The 15,726-nt window shown below is 39.1% G+C and overlaps 1 protein-coding gene across 2 annotated transcripts in view; it reads right to left on the minus strand.

Annotated features, from left to right (window-relative positions):
* Positions 1–8,472: 8,472 nt before the first annotated feature.
* Positions 8,473–15,726, minus strand: part of dym (dymeclin) — a 52,053-nt gene continuing 44,799 nt past the window's right edge. For both annotated transcript variants that reach the window (XM_079657986.1, XM_079657985.1), the window contains exon 17: positions 8,473–9,689. In XM_079657986.1, the coding sequence (XP_079514112.1) occupies positions 9,543–9,689 (147 nt within the window). In that variant the 3' untranslated portion in view covers positions 8,473–9,542. The remainder of the gene's footprint in view (positions 9,690–15,726) is intronic.

A 15,726-nucleotide genomic window follows, 5' to 3' on the forward strand; every position in this document is an offset into this window, starting at 1 on the left:
CTTAATTATCAACACAAGAGTTTCCACCCCTCTTTATTTATCCATTAGAACGATCCATCGACTGAGGATCAATTTCCTGCCTGCCAGTAGAGGATCTACCCACTTTATTTACTGTCTTTTATCAGCTTAATCCATATGTATTATGACAGGCGTGAGGGTTTGATTTTTTGTATCAATTTACCGTATTATGTGGAGTATTAAAGACATGGGCTGCCTACCCTAACAAACAATAGTGGCAGTTTAGTTGTTTTTTTCCTTCTTTTTTTTTTACATTCAACTACAATAAAAAGTCAGGTGCTTTGACAAAGACTCAGTTCTAATATTATTAATGATGCATATTGAATTGTATGAGTTTGGTGTGTTTTACGCATGTAAAAAAGACACCACTATACTGAAATACCCTTCATTTTCAACAATATACATACATCTGCGCCTGCAGAGTCCCTCAGCAGCCCACACTGAGCTGCATTAACATGAATGCCTTCTTTTCGAATATGAATGCGTGTCTCCTCCTCAGCCTAATTGTGTTCCCCAGACAGACAGCAGTCCAGGGGAGGAGGTGCAGGCAGCAGTATGTTAATGTGTCAGTGAGCCAGTGTCGCTGCAGGGCAGGGGGGTGGATGGCTGATAATGATGAGATGTGCAGGGTCTGAGGGGGGAGGTGTGTGTGCGTGTGTGTGTGTGTGTGTGTGTGTGTGTGTGTGTGTGTGTGTGTGTGTGTGTGTGTGTGTGTGTGTGTGTGTGTGTGTGTGTGTGTGTGTATGTGTGTGTGTGTGTGTGTGTGTGTGTGTCTGTGTGTGTGTGTGTGTGTGTGTGTGTGTGTGTGTGTGTGTGTGTGTGTGTGTGTGTGTGTGTGTGTGTGTGTGTGTGTGTGTGTGTGTGTGTGTGTGTGTGTGTGTGTGTGGATGGGGGTAGTCAATAGCTCATCCCCACATTGTCCCAGGATCCCCCACTGGCGCCGCGCAAGGCGCAACGCAAAGAGCCCCAAACGGTTCAGGGGACTGCAACCGCTTTTTAAGGTAGTCTGGAAGCAATCAGTTAAGGAAAAAGCTCTGTCAGAGGGAATTGTGGAAGTGGCTGTAGACTCTCTCTCTCTCTCTCTCTCTCTCTCTCTCTCTCTCTCTCTCTCTCTCTCTCTCTCTCTCTCTCTCTCTCTCTCTCTCTCTCTCTCTCTCTCTCTCTCTCACAATTCAATAGCTTTATTTACAAGGAATACAGATGGATTTCAATCATATAGCCTAATACATTAATACAAAACAGAATATGATATATATACATAAGATATATAAGATGTGAGACCTGGTGTATCCCCGAGAAGTATTTTTAGTTTTTCATTTTTAAATATTTGAGGATGCTTATGATTGAGTTTTGGGAAGAATTGTTTCCGTATAGGTTCAAAAGTTGGGCATTGTGTGAGGAAGTGCTGCTCTGTCTCCACAGCAGTTCCTCCACACTGTTAGCATGATCGCTCCTCTTTTGGCAGCCATGTTTTCTTGTACCTGCCTGTTTCTATGGCAAGGCTGTGAGCACTCAGTCTGTACTTTGTCAACATCTTCCTGTGTTTAACATCAGTCACTGTGGTCAGGTAGGCTTCCACAGTGTACTGTCTTTTTAGGGCCAGATAGCATTGCATTTCTTTGTGTTTGGGATTTAATGTTCCAATAAGTGAGGTAGTTTTTTGTGTGTTTTGTTATAATTTGGTTGACTCTAATAGTTGTGGGCTCAGACTGTTCCTGAGGCAGAACACAGTTTGAACCGGTTTGTGAACAGAGTGTCAGGACCAGCTGAGAGAGGTGACTATTTTCCTTGTTCATCTCTTGATACTGCAGGGCTTTGCACTTTCTTTTAGATGTAGCCAATATTTAATTGATCGTTTCTGGATTTGTATTAATAATGGAAATGTGCCTAATTCCGCTGTGCATGCGTTGTTAGTTATTCTCCCTTGAACCTGTAGGATGTGTTTGCAAAACTCATTGTGAGCATTTTCAATTGGATGATTTTCCCATTTGTCAAATGTTTGGTTTGTTTGTTGGCCCCACACTTCGCTTCTATAGAGTAGGATGGGTTGTATTACTGATTGAAGTAATTTAAGCCAAATTAAAATTTAAATGTGAATTTGTATTTTTATTGCATAAAACGCCCTGCGTGCTTTCTCCCTCAATTCATTGGAAGCTTGATTAAAACTTCCAGTGGAACTTATTTTCAGGCCTAAATAATTATATTCTCATCAATTTTCTATTGTATGTGTCCAAATTGTAAAGTCAATATTGTTTGACTGAAATCTGGATCTTTTTTGAAATATCATTGTTTTTTTCTTTTTTTATGTTAATTGCCAGGGCCCAGGTCTGACAGTAACATTCAAGTATGTTTAAACTCTGTTGAAGTCCTTCTTTGTCGGGCTTAACGGATTAAATCATCTGCATACAGCAGTAATTTGATCCCTGTTTTGTGAAGTGTGTGCCCAGATGCTGTTGACTGTTCTAAGATAGTGGCCAGTTCGTTAATATAGATGTTGAACAGGACCAGTGATAAACAGCATCCTTGTTCTTGAGAAATTAAGGTTGTTCTTTTGTGTCCAATCTTGATGCTGCACATGTTGTTTGTGGATTTTATTAGGTCAAATGTTTTACCCCCTATACCGCTTTGAAGTAGTTTGTTGAGTAGACCAACATGCAAATCGAGTCAAATACTTTTTGGAAATCAATGTCACACAAATGCCTCTGTAATTATTAGGGTCAGATTTATCGCCGTTTTTAAAAAATATCGGTGTTATGAGACCACGATTCCAGCTGTCAGGAAAGTAACCTACAATCAGGATCAAATTGAAAAGTTTGAGTATAGCCAATCTTATATATCTCTCTCTCTCTCTCTCTCTCTCTCTCTCTCTCTCTCTCTCTCTCTCTCTCTCTCTCTCTCTCTCTCTCTCTCTCTCTCTCTGTCTCTCTCTGGCCTGAATAAATGTGCAAGACAGAGTTGTATCAACCATTTCTTAATCACCATGTTTGGACCATAAAACTTACCATTACTCATTGCAAACCCCAATGCACATATCACTCAATATAGTATATAATGTAATGTGATATTTTGTAAAATATTAAATGTTATGTTCTTACATTAATTGTTTAATTGCCCCAGCAATAATGACAGTGGGAAGCCCACATAAGAACTGATTTAAAAGAGTGCATGTGGTATGGTAAAACAGCCTTATAGCAGCAGAAGGATGATTCATATTCTAGATAGCAGTCCTGGCCTTTACTATAATTTATTGACACAGTGACTGCCTCCAGACAAGGGGTCATGCATATGCAATTAGAGAGATTATTCTGTCTGAACCACAGTGCTCAGAATAGGCTGATGATGGCACACGGGTAGCTTGCTATTAAGATAAGAACAATAAAAATAAGTTCAATTAAAAAGATAGAAGAATTTTATTTTTTACCACACGCATGTCTGATATCTTGTCAGGAACGTGCAAAAACACCCACATTGGTAAATGTCAGCGCATAATTACATTACATTTAAAAAAACCTGGGGTGAAAATTGAGGAGCTGGATATACTTCTGTTCTAATTGTATTATTATTATTATTTTATTTTTTTAAATCTACGAATGTTTTAACCGCACAAACCTAAGATTACAATGTTAGTTAGCTCAGTACACTGTCTTAAGATGACCTTTCAGTGAATGGTCACAAGTCAAAGGTCTTTTTCTCCCTCTTCAATCCATCTAAACTGGGGTTAATGAGTATTCATTTTACCCGAAAGTGCAAGTGAGTAAAATATAATTCCACATCATAAGAGCTGCTGCCATTAACAGAAAAGCTCATCCCATGAGTCCACAAAGTGAAACATTACGATGTCAAGTGAACAGAAACGCTCCTGAAGACATTGGTCGATGATATTACACCTCAGGGTGCCGAGAGAGACATATACTAGAGCTGCAAATCACAGACATTATCTCAACAGCAGGGGAGGGTGTTAAAAGAAAAGCAATAGGGCAAATGATTTCTTTCATCATCGATTAATCGTTTAGTCTATAAAACGTCATGAAAAGAAATTGGCAATGCAATTTTCAAAGACCTTAGGGGATGTCATCAAAGTACTTCTTCTGACAGATAAACACTCCAACACTTAAATATTCATTTTATTTTCAAAATGGACAATAAAGGCAGAACATCTTCACAACTGAGAACATGGAAAATAGGAATGTTTGTTTGGTTGCTTCGGCAATTTATTGAATATCAATTAGTAGCCAAATCCTTTTCTGTCCAACGGCTTATATACGTTTTTCAGGTAATTGTTTTAACTTTTAACCAAAACAGCAGTCATTTGTAGCAAGTAAATGCACTCTATAATATCAACCCCATAATTCAAAAACTGGACACATACAAATATATATATTAACAAGGGCATTTGTATGGTAAGATCTTAGTGATTCGAGGACAGTAAGTTTCAATGTTTTTTTAAGACTCATTTCAGTTATCTGTACAATTCACTTATTCAAACAACAAATCACAATCAAAAAGCTATTCTAACTGACTGTTAAATAAGTCTACACATATTCATGTCCAATGTTTGATAAAATTTTGTATCCAGTGGAAGACGCTAGAACAGATCGTGTTAGATTCACATTTATTTGTCTAGTTTTTATTCAGGGACTCAATTTGTGACATTTTATAAAAGTAGCTGGAGGCCTCAGTGACCCAGTTATCTTTATAGGCCATTAATGGGAAACAATTTTATACATCTGCATATGTGTAATTAGTCTACATGTAAGCGTGCCGATTTATAGAAACATATATTTCAAACATAATAGTCTGGATGTTCGTAGATTCCATGAACAATTATATCAGTGTTTTTGATGACAAATTCAATATTTACCATCATGCCAAAATGTCGACTTGTAATAAAGATGAGTGGCTTCAATATTTAATAAAAAAGTTAAAATAATTTATGGAATATACGGTATACTTATATTTTCTAGGTCCAAATGCTGTTTGAATAGAGTTTCATCGGAAACAATTGTTTAAAATGGGATCCTATACGCTGCCAGCTCTTACTCCTTTCACTTAGCAGAATAACGCACGAGAGGCCTCAGCTGATCTGCATAATAATGCTCTAACAAACATGGAAGCCCTTTTACCTGGTACTTTTTAAATGTTTAGGGGTTTATATTGAATTATTGGCTTTGTGCCATTCCATATGTTTTCTTTTTTTTTCATTTCGCAAGCTGCCGTATTGTTAATTCCACAAGCAATATTAAAAAATGAAATAGTGGAGGCAGTTTGAGTATATGTAATGCATAAAAGATAATCTTCCTACATTTGCCTTTAGTTTTGAGTTCAAATGTCCCAAAAATATGGTAAATACTTGCCAGGAATTTTGGTAAATATACGACTAAATATTTGAATGAATCAGCGTCATATTTTAGCCGGTACTTTTTGATAAAATCTTTTGTTTGTGACTTCAAAAGTTTTCCATAGGTGAGGTGCCCAGATATTTTTCGCTTTCTGTCAGCCATGACTGCTATACTTAGGTTTGCTGATATCTTGCAGACATCAAGAGTACAATCCAGCCAGTCTGTCTCTTCTTTATCTCTTTCTGCATTTTCCATTGACGGTCCAGCCCATTGAGACTTTGTTTTCATTCCAGTAAAGGAATGAACAACAGGCATTTCCACTACGGCGCGGTTTAAGCGTGCCGTTTTTGGTTGCGTTTCCACTAGGCGTAGTTCCGGTGTTATGCCGTAGATTGAAGCCCTGTTCGCGGGGACGCGCAAACGTGACGTCATCGCCTGTATTGAGCGTTCGTCTAGTTTAATAAGCTTTTTTCTCTCTTTTTAATTTAATTTAATTATTCCCGTCAGATTAAACAGCAAACGGCTGAATAAATAATGTGCATACAATTGCGAGGAGGCTCGTTTTAAGACACTTTTCAGATAGTCACAATCTTCGTATTGGAACAAACTTCCGTTTTTAAGTGTAGTCCCACTCTGCTATGTTCCTCCTTCCTACAGAACAGACAATGACAGGATAATATTTCATTTGTCAGAATAGTCCTATTTCTTAAAACCTTCTCTGTTGTTTAAGTGTCTGATAACCACGAATAGTAAGCAATGATATGACAGTAATGATATAACATATGCCAGACACTGTTATTTTCAAGCAAGCCTAAAAGATAATGTGTTCAAACTGGCTTCACTCGTTTTAATTGCTCCTTTGAATGTAATTTTCCTCTGTGGTTTCCTACTCAACACATGTGTATGTATTGTAATGCCACTCATATTTTATTTTTTATTGTATTTTAAGGTGACATTGAATGCTTTGAAAGGTGCCCTAAAATAAAGTGTATTATTGATCTTATATCTGTGCCTATATCACACTATTAATGTTCCTTATTTTAGACTAGGTTTTTCCTGGTGTCAATAGGAAGATCTGCACTGTTCTCTACATAACATGTTCAGCAGAGCAGGTATTTCTCCTGCCAGATATGGCACCCCCCCTACAACTTTGTCCAGGACAGTCATAGACTCACCAAAATCACACTGGTGTTGGCTGTTCCCCTCTAGTTTATGCTCACCAAAGCATTTTACTCTGGGCCCACTAGGTAAAAGATTATAGGGGGGGTTCCATATCCAGCAGCCAGCCACAACATCTTCTCTGCCGGATATGGAAGCCCCTCTTTAGTTTTTTTTTTTTTAGGCCTAACCATACTGTACTAAGCCGAGCGAGGCCCTGCAGTGGGAAAGCGCTGTTTGTCTGTACTTTTAAGTATTTATGTGTAACTCTTGGTGCTGTTCTCATGCTGTGAACGAGTTTCCCGTCGGCCGTGACCTAATCCTAAAACCACTGAACCTAACGACCTTCAAGCGTAACCGTGGTAATCTGTCATATTAATGAGCTCTGTGTCACTAGGGGCAACCAGTACTTAGTACAGAGCCACCTCAGCAAAGTAGTCTCCAGCGCCCTACTTTTTACACTTCTGACGCTCATCTGGGTGTGACCTCTGCCTCTGAAGCCACGCTGCCACACAATCTCACCTAGACCTTGAAGAAAAGGAACCAGCAGGTTAAAAATAAATAAAATACCCATCCCAGAAGCCCCTGCCCCATCCGTCTCCCTGCTGTCACCTGAAACGGGAGCCCATGGTAAGGTGACCCCCACACCATGATGGAACAAGGAGGGCCATGTCACTTTGTGAAAACCTCCCCTTGACCATCTGGCTGTGGATAATGGAGCTGGAAGCAGGTGAGCGTTGGTGCAGAGAGAGAAAGAGTCCAGATAATTTGCCCTGGAGCAAGCAGCCTCACTGTAACCTACTGACGACCCCTCGTTGAAAATGGGCCATTCTTTGCATCAAATTGCATCCATTACATTGTCCTTGAGATTGAGAGAATTTCAGGCATGAAAATCGATACAATAGAGACGAAAAGCATGAAATTCTCCTAGGAAGTGGGAGCTCCAGTGAAACAGTGGGGGCCATTGTGCCATAAACTTCCCCCCCCCGAAGTGGTTTCATGCCTATGTTTCAGCTGCCTCTGCAACCACAACAGGCAACAATGAAACATGAGAAACACACTGTTAAAGTTGATTGTTATTCTATGATATACATTTAAAGAGGATGTGACTGCTGGTCTTTAGGAGTTTTTCATTTGAGTTGTTGCAGAGTACATCAAGCACTGTAGCTGAAAAAACTGTAAGCCAAGGAAGCGCTGATGAAGTTCATACAGTATCAGTCAACATGTCAATATATTCCAGATTATGGAAAAATTAAACAGTAACTATCTTCATCCCACAACTGGAGCTGCTGGAAAAAGGGAGGGCACATTAAAAACCATTTCTGCTACACACAAGGACTTTCCTGTAATTGTACCTTCCTATCGTAAGATATAAGGCAGTTTAACATCCTTAGGAACCTTCATGAACATTAAGTGATGAGAACATCAACCTGGTTGAATCAAATTAAAGACAGTCACAACAAATATTGTATTTCTTTACATTTTGCTAAATAAATTCTGCTATCTTGGCAAGTGTTCGATGATGAGATCAATACCTGATTAGCTAATTCTGAACCCTGACGTTATCTGTGTCAATCCAACAATTAGTATCATCTTTAGACTTCATGCACAGTCAAATATATTCACCCTTTATGTCTATATTCTTTCCGTAATGGTATGGTATTTCCCTTTTCTGAATAACCACAGGACACTTCATTTGATTTCATATTTTTATTTAAACTCCTATTTCCAAAGTAATATTCGCCACAAAAATGACAGCTGTTGTCATATTATATGTAATAATATAAAGCTAATTTCCCACCTGGGAAGAATCAAAGTATAGTACCACCGTTTTTTCTCTCATTGATAGTACTCGTTGCAGTACTACTACTACCACCACCATTTACATTTATTGGGGGGGGGGGGGGGGGGGGGGGGGGGGGGGGGGCTTCATATATATAAAAAAAAACAATATACATGAAAAATAAATAATTTAATACAAAGTCTCCAGTCAAAGATGCAAATAAAGTGACAAATCAAAAAGCCAACTGAAATTATGCACAAAGGACAGGATGTTGAATAACTTCGTCCTATTTTAGGTTGTTGCTTTGGTAACCATCAGGAAGAAATGGAAACAACTAAGTCAGGGTAAAGTCAAATAAACGAACTGGAAGCAACAATGAAATCACATGAATCGGCGTCCTGCGGCCAGCTCATTTTCTCCAGGAACTAAAAAACAGTAATAAGTATTATGATATTCAAAGGGGATTATGGGGGGAGGGCCACCAAGAAACACTGGTGGACTCTAATCTGAAAGCCATGCATGTTATAAAAAAAACACCATCTTTCTCGCTTTCTATGACCTTTTTCTAAAATGTATTTTTACAAACAAACATATTTTATACAAACCCATTGTATCTGTATCCAGAGAACAATGTTGGTAAAAAAATAAAACGGTAATAATGAGAAACTCAATATTACATAAGTTATTCATAAACGTGTGTTGTATGATTTCCAAGCCTTGAATATGAAGTGGATGTCTTAGCATTCAGTGCAACGGGTAAAAGAACCAGAGCAGTGTAACACTTAGGTGCATGTGTTTAAATTGACCTTTTCTTAAGCAAGAAAAAACCGTTGGATTATCCCTCGCCAGTGTCCTGAGCTCCTCACAATAACCAAGTGTTTTACAGAAGTAACTCAGCATGTGTTGCAGAAACAAGTGATGCTGCTCAGGTGTTGAATATATAATCCCTACAGGCCTGACTGTATATCATTTGGATCGACTGCATTAACAGTTAACCAGTGCAGATGAAGCTTCACAGTGTAGAAGCAGAGGACTTATTATGATATGATGGAGAAAGAGGTTGTGCTGCATAAAAAGAAACAACAGTCTGTACAAGGTCGAGGCACTTTCAAAGCAGCGTGCACATACTATAAAGGGCAATGCGCGCACACCCACCAAACAAACACACACATGCCTTCAGTCTTTCTTTTTTTTTCTTAAATTGACAGGAGATGAAGACACACGCACATCTGCTTTGTTGTTTTTCAGCCAGAGTCCATGCTGAACAGCTCGATGTGCGGGCTCCAGTGAAGGCCAACTCCAGCGTTGAAGACCAGGGACCAGACGTAGGGGATGAAGAAGTCCTCCGGCTGGTCTTCCTCCACATACTTGAACTTCAGCTCTGGAAACTTCTGTTCACGCAAAAGAGAAGAGATTTGAAGGAAAATGTTTGGATGCACAACCCAGGTAGATCTGTGTCTCGTTTAGAAACATTGATGGCAATCTTACAGGGAGATGTTTGCAGCAGGAATACACAACATGGGAGGAAACCTTGTGTTTTAACATGTTTTCCCTGATGTGTTGGAAATACAACAAGTGTTAATGCCTTTAAGAAGAGATTAAATAAAACCGTCTCAGCATGAGACTGCATCCTAGAGCTCAAGGACTTCAAACACATCAGCTCCATATATACAGAGAGGGTGCAGTGATATCTCTGTGAGTGCTATTCGTGGAGCTTGTACCTGCTAAAGCAAGAAAAGAAGGCACCACACCAAGACTGGATTTTACTACTCTGGAAATAACCATGGTGACGAACATTTGATCTTTTGTTATACACTTGCCAGGTCAAAGGTGAAATTAGCCCTTTATTCACTGTGTTTTTATTCACGTTATTTACCATGTGTGCGTTCAACTTTTGGTGTGAATCATTATTATGTCAAGTCTGCAGCATCATATTGAAATCAATGAGAGGGCTGCAGCTTTTCCCAAGTGCTATTGATGGACTAAACATAGAGCTCTTCAACATATTGGAAGGTGCTGATGAAAGACATTTGTAAAATGCTGTGACCAACGCAGTGACATCTCTGCTGCTACACAGGTGAGAGAATGTGTTCAGGGCTCTCAGTAATCACTCTTCACCAGGTACAGTAGCCTGATGGCAGATGTAATTCCATCTGTCTGTCAGGTAACATTGCTTACAGCTGCCTGCGGGGACAGGTATCACTCTGAGCTCCGACCGCTGACCTCTCTAAAGCGCCGGCTAATGTGCTAACGTCACCTCAAGATCCCCGCAGGCGACTACAGCTACAGTGTGACGGTCGCTCATGCAACAGCCCAGGGATACATGAGAAAATAGACCTCAACACACGTAAACACATAAAGAACAAGCAAAACAATCTAATAAACCGAACCAAACAGAGGTGTAACTTTACAGTTCGTGACCTATTTGTTAAGACAGTGCTGAGTAACCTGATTACTTGGTAATAGCCATTCGACTCTTCAAGCTTCAGCTTGTCATGACATGGCCTTTTAATGGACAAAACACTCACTGAGCCACACAGAGAGAGGTCATCAAGTTCAAACTGCTGGGCCTCAGTGTGATATGTTTGGGGCTAATCCAGCAGGAACAAAGAGACAACAGACTGTGGACTGTACCATGTCGTACATACCTATTATGTATGCCCATTAGGCCATTTGGAAGCAACATTTAGGAAATGGATGAATAGTTTTCATATTTTAAGCAAAGTAGTACAAAATGTACAAGTTCCAGATTCTCAAATTGGGTAGATTTTGGCAGATTATCTAAATTAAGTTTGAGTTTTAGGCTGCTGGTTACAAAAACAACCTTTTTTCTTTTTTTCTGAAACTATGATAAACCTTTTTTTCTGACATTTTTCTGGATCAAACAATTGAGTGGTAATCAATAGTTTTATTTACAACATCTAGAATGAGATTGAAAATCACTTTTTAAATTCAAGACCAAAAGACAAAAGTGAATTCTTTAAATGTCTTCTTTTAACATGTAAAACCTGAAGATGTACGATTTACAATTTTGATGAGAAAAATAAAGTTCTCACATTTGAAGAGAAATCAGTTAATTGTTGACGCTTTTGCTCGAAAAGCAAGCCAAACGACTGATGCACTAATCAATGCAGCTCCATTTGACAAAATTCCCATTAAGAAGATAAAGTGCTCCTCTGTGGAGTGTCTTCAAAAGAAATACTCAACGTTAAGCTCCATTTTAAAAAGCCACTTGAAGCAAACACAAGCCCACCTAACAGCAGGTAGGCAGCAGAATAACAGCATCAATAATAAAAAGGTACCTCATTATATCCTCCTGTCTACTACACGCATGTACAGTAATCAGTCTGCGCTGACAGACAGATGCTGACGGCCTTTATGTGGCCATCCCAGCCGGCTCTATTGAGTCCGGGCTGCCTCTATTCACAGCCTCACTATCAGTATCATAATGACACAGACAGAGGGGCTGCGGGGTCACAGGCCAGATGCCAGGCCCAGGCTACTGAGGCCAGACCACACACACACCACCGCCATTGTGCTGGGGAGACACAAAGCAGGAGCTGTATTATCTGGATGGTATTTGTGTGTAGGTGACTGTCTCGTAGGCGAGCTTACCAACTCATCAATTGTTAACATGACACTGATAGTGACGGTTACTCAACCCAGGATCACTTTTACTTTTTTATTTCTTATTGCAGCTACTAATTTTTAGCTGTGGTTGTGTACTAATTGATTTTATTACTAATGTGTGCTTTCCTTCTTTTTGTATTATTGCTTGCCTTATTTAGTGCTATGCCACTATTGCTTTTACACTGTAAGCTTCCCCACTAAATAAAGGAATTCTGATTTTAATAGTAAAGTTTTAAATGTTTAGATGGATATTATTTTCTTCATTAAGCAAGTCTGTTGTTTCCTAAGCAAAATAAACTCAAATAAGAGGCAGTTGCAGATTAATGACCTGCCATAATCATTTTGATAAAACATAAGTACTTATGCTAATTATATCATTAAGATAATTAAAGCATTAATCAACAAACACTGCCACGTCGACAAACACGTGTGTTTCTAACTTCGTTTCTATGTTAGGGCATTAAGGAATCCAAACTTTGACTCATTAAGTTGCAAATATATGGAAATATGCTCAAAATAATAAGCAGATCATATATTTTTGGAACATGTGGAGTAAGCAGTAACACAAATATAGAAAGACATACAGGCGAAGTAGGACATTTGAATACAAATAATAAAAGTTAAAATGTTCTCTCTAACGACTGCAACAGAATATGAGGAGCACTTCATCATGACCTTTGAATACAGCTTTCACAGGAACAAGTGAAACAAATCAGACCTTGACAATAAGCACAAAAATGATATTTTCTCAGCAATCACTGCATGTATTTAAATGCTTTGCGTCTTTGTATTAGACAACATTTTCTATGAAAAACAAATATGTGCTTATGTCAGGCCTCTGGTTTATGTGTGGTCAAAAGGTTATTGTTTGCAGATAAAAAACTTATAAAATCACATAATTACAACTCCAGTAATTTAACATTTAAAAAGAAAAGATCACAAGGTCTGCTGCCTATACTAACCCCATGAAATAACAACAATTATTTAACTAAAGCTTAAGGAAAAGACCAATAAAAGAACAAAATGCTGCTAAAGCATTCAAGCAAAGAAACCCCCACTTAATTAAATGAAAAGTTAGCTTTCGTGGCAAGACGAGAAGACTAATACCACTCTTATACTAGAATGTTGAATATGAAGCTACAGCCAGCGGCCTGTTAGCTTAGCTTAGCATAAAGACTGGACAGAGAGAAACATTGGCTCAGTCCAAAGGTAACAAAATCTTCCTAGCAACAAATATAAAGCTCACTTTATTAACAATAACATGTTATATCAGCCTAAAAAGTATCTAAAATAAAGCCATGTACACCCAGTAATTGTTTTTATATATTCCAGTTTTCTACAAGTACCAGGTTCGCCGTTACCACATCTTTTGCAAGTGAAATGTCTCCACCCTGATATTTAGTAAACAGAAATGAGAGATGTGTTGATCTTCTCATCCATTTTTAAACAAAAAGTCCCAAACCTTTAACTATACCGTTAACAATAAAAGCTGTCAGTGTGGTTCAGTACAGCAGGGAGTACTCTCACAAGCTGTCAAGTGACTGAAAAGTAAGTGGAAATGATGCACTCTATGCCAATAAAACAAACATATTATATTCAAATGGGAATTCAATGAGACAAGTGCTGACTGGAGAAGAAATTATGAACCTAAACGGCATGAATATACAGTCCCCATGGGCACACACCGGATGATTTTCACTAGATATTGAGCACAAAATGAAACAAAAAGATAAATGATCCATGAATCATAATAGCCAAGATTGTTCCTCCTACTTCAATATTGGAAATAACCAACACCACGGGATTTGGTGCAATGGGAAGTCTTGGATATCACTAAATGAGTCAATGAAAAAGTGTTCCGGATTTTTTTTGGGGGAAAATCTGAGCATATATCATCCTTAATAATGTCTCCTTTTTTATTCTGTCTACACTGTGGCTTCCTCTCATTACATATCTCCTCTGGCTCTGTTTCCTCCTCCATTTGGTGTTGTTCTGTCTGGCAGCTGTCTGGGTCCACTTGGCCCGGGCTCATATCAGTTAGTTATGGGTCCTGGCGGGTCAGACCCTCGCCCCTGAACACAGACTGACTGGCTGGCCTCATATCTTCACTCAGGACTCAGTGTTCCCGTCCCGCCTCTGCAGCCGCAGTGCTGTCAGAGCTCGGTCAGACAGAGAAGAATGCGGCTAGGGAGCAAATATGAACGCAAATATGCGTGCGTGCGTGCGCGTGCGTACGCACACACACACACACACACACACACACACACACACACACACACACACACACACACACACACACACACACACACACACACACACACACACACACACACACACACACACACACACACACACACACACACACACACACACACACACACACACACACACACACACACACACACACACACACACACACACACACACACACACACACACACACACACACACACACACACACACACACACACCACACACACACACACACAGCAGAAAGGTTATATTTCAAAATGAAAAATATTAACTCAAGTGACTTCAGGCCACAAGGCTTTGATACAAAAATCCACCTGACTATTTTTAGACACTTAGTTTTATATTGAAGCAGACACTGAATTATTTACAATATTTGTTATAATATAATGTACTGTAACATATTAAAATTCAACCTAGCATTTACTATGAAAGAAAATTGAACTAGAACAGTTGGCCCAACAGTTTCAAATGGCCATCACATTTATGTTCCCCAGAGGACGAATCCTAATAAGTTTATTTGTTTTGAATCCCTAACTTTTACTCTAGTGCCACCATGAGGTTGACATTTGTGGCTTTGAGTAAAATGTCAAGACGAATATTTGATGGATTGTCAGGATATTTGGTACATCTTTCATGATTTGCAATGATGTGGTCCTCTGATTACATATCACCTCGTAAAATGTGTCCAATACTCTGGGTTATGGGAACAAATTCCTTCAAAACTAATGTCATTTGTGTCAGCTTAAATTGTGTTTAGTGGGACCAGTTAATTGTAAAAATGGTCATTGTGAACAAGTTCCCATTAGCATGTAACTAAAGGTTAACGTGTAAAGATTTTGCATTTTTGCAGGACTCAAGTTGCTTGTCTATTTGTTAAATTATGAAATGTTGATGCAAGAACTCACATCCTGAAATCATTCTCAAGCATTTAATATTGAAAGGAGCAAAGTTTAGGATTACACAAACTTAATTATTGTTACAATAATCTTACTTCCAGGGCAGAAGTTTTGTTCACCCTACATTTGAGTTGAAAACGTTTTAGAACCCAGGAACGACTTTAGAGTAAGAAAATGTATATTCATTATGTTGTCAATGTGTGGGAAAGTAGCGCTGACCAGTCGTCAGACCTACAAAGGGGCAGGTACAGAGTAACAGCTGGTAAGCCCCCCCCCCACCCCCTGTCCCCTCCTGAGGAGCCAGAGAGTCTGTCAGCTATCACTGCTCAATAAGGCAGATTTCAGCTGGTCAGGCTAAACAACTCATTCCAGAGACACTGCCTTCTGAGAGCCACTCAGCCTCACACACCCTGAAACAACACACAAACACACAAAAGAGAGAGGGGCAGTTGAGTGACGAGGTGCTGAGGGTCATCCCTGAGGTGTTAACTACCTTCTAAACCTTCCTTTCAGTTGGGACCTCATTTACATGTCTACTTCTTTGTGTAAATGCTGAAGATCCTTTAGGTAAACAGGCTTTATTCTACTCACCTCAAACAACATGGGTCTGTTTTGTCAGTATTTCTAAGCAAATGTTTAACTTGACTTT

This window comes from Notothenia rossii, assembly GCF_949606895.1.
Source record: "Notothenia rossii genome assembly, chromosome: 11".
In the NCBI taxonomy this organism is placed as follows: Eukaryota; Metazoa; Chordata; class Actinopteri; order Perciformes; family Nototheniidae; genus Notothenia; species Notothenia rossii.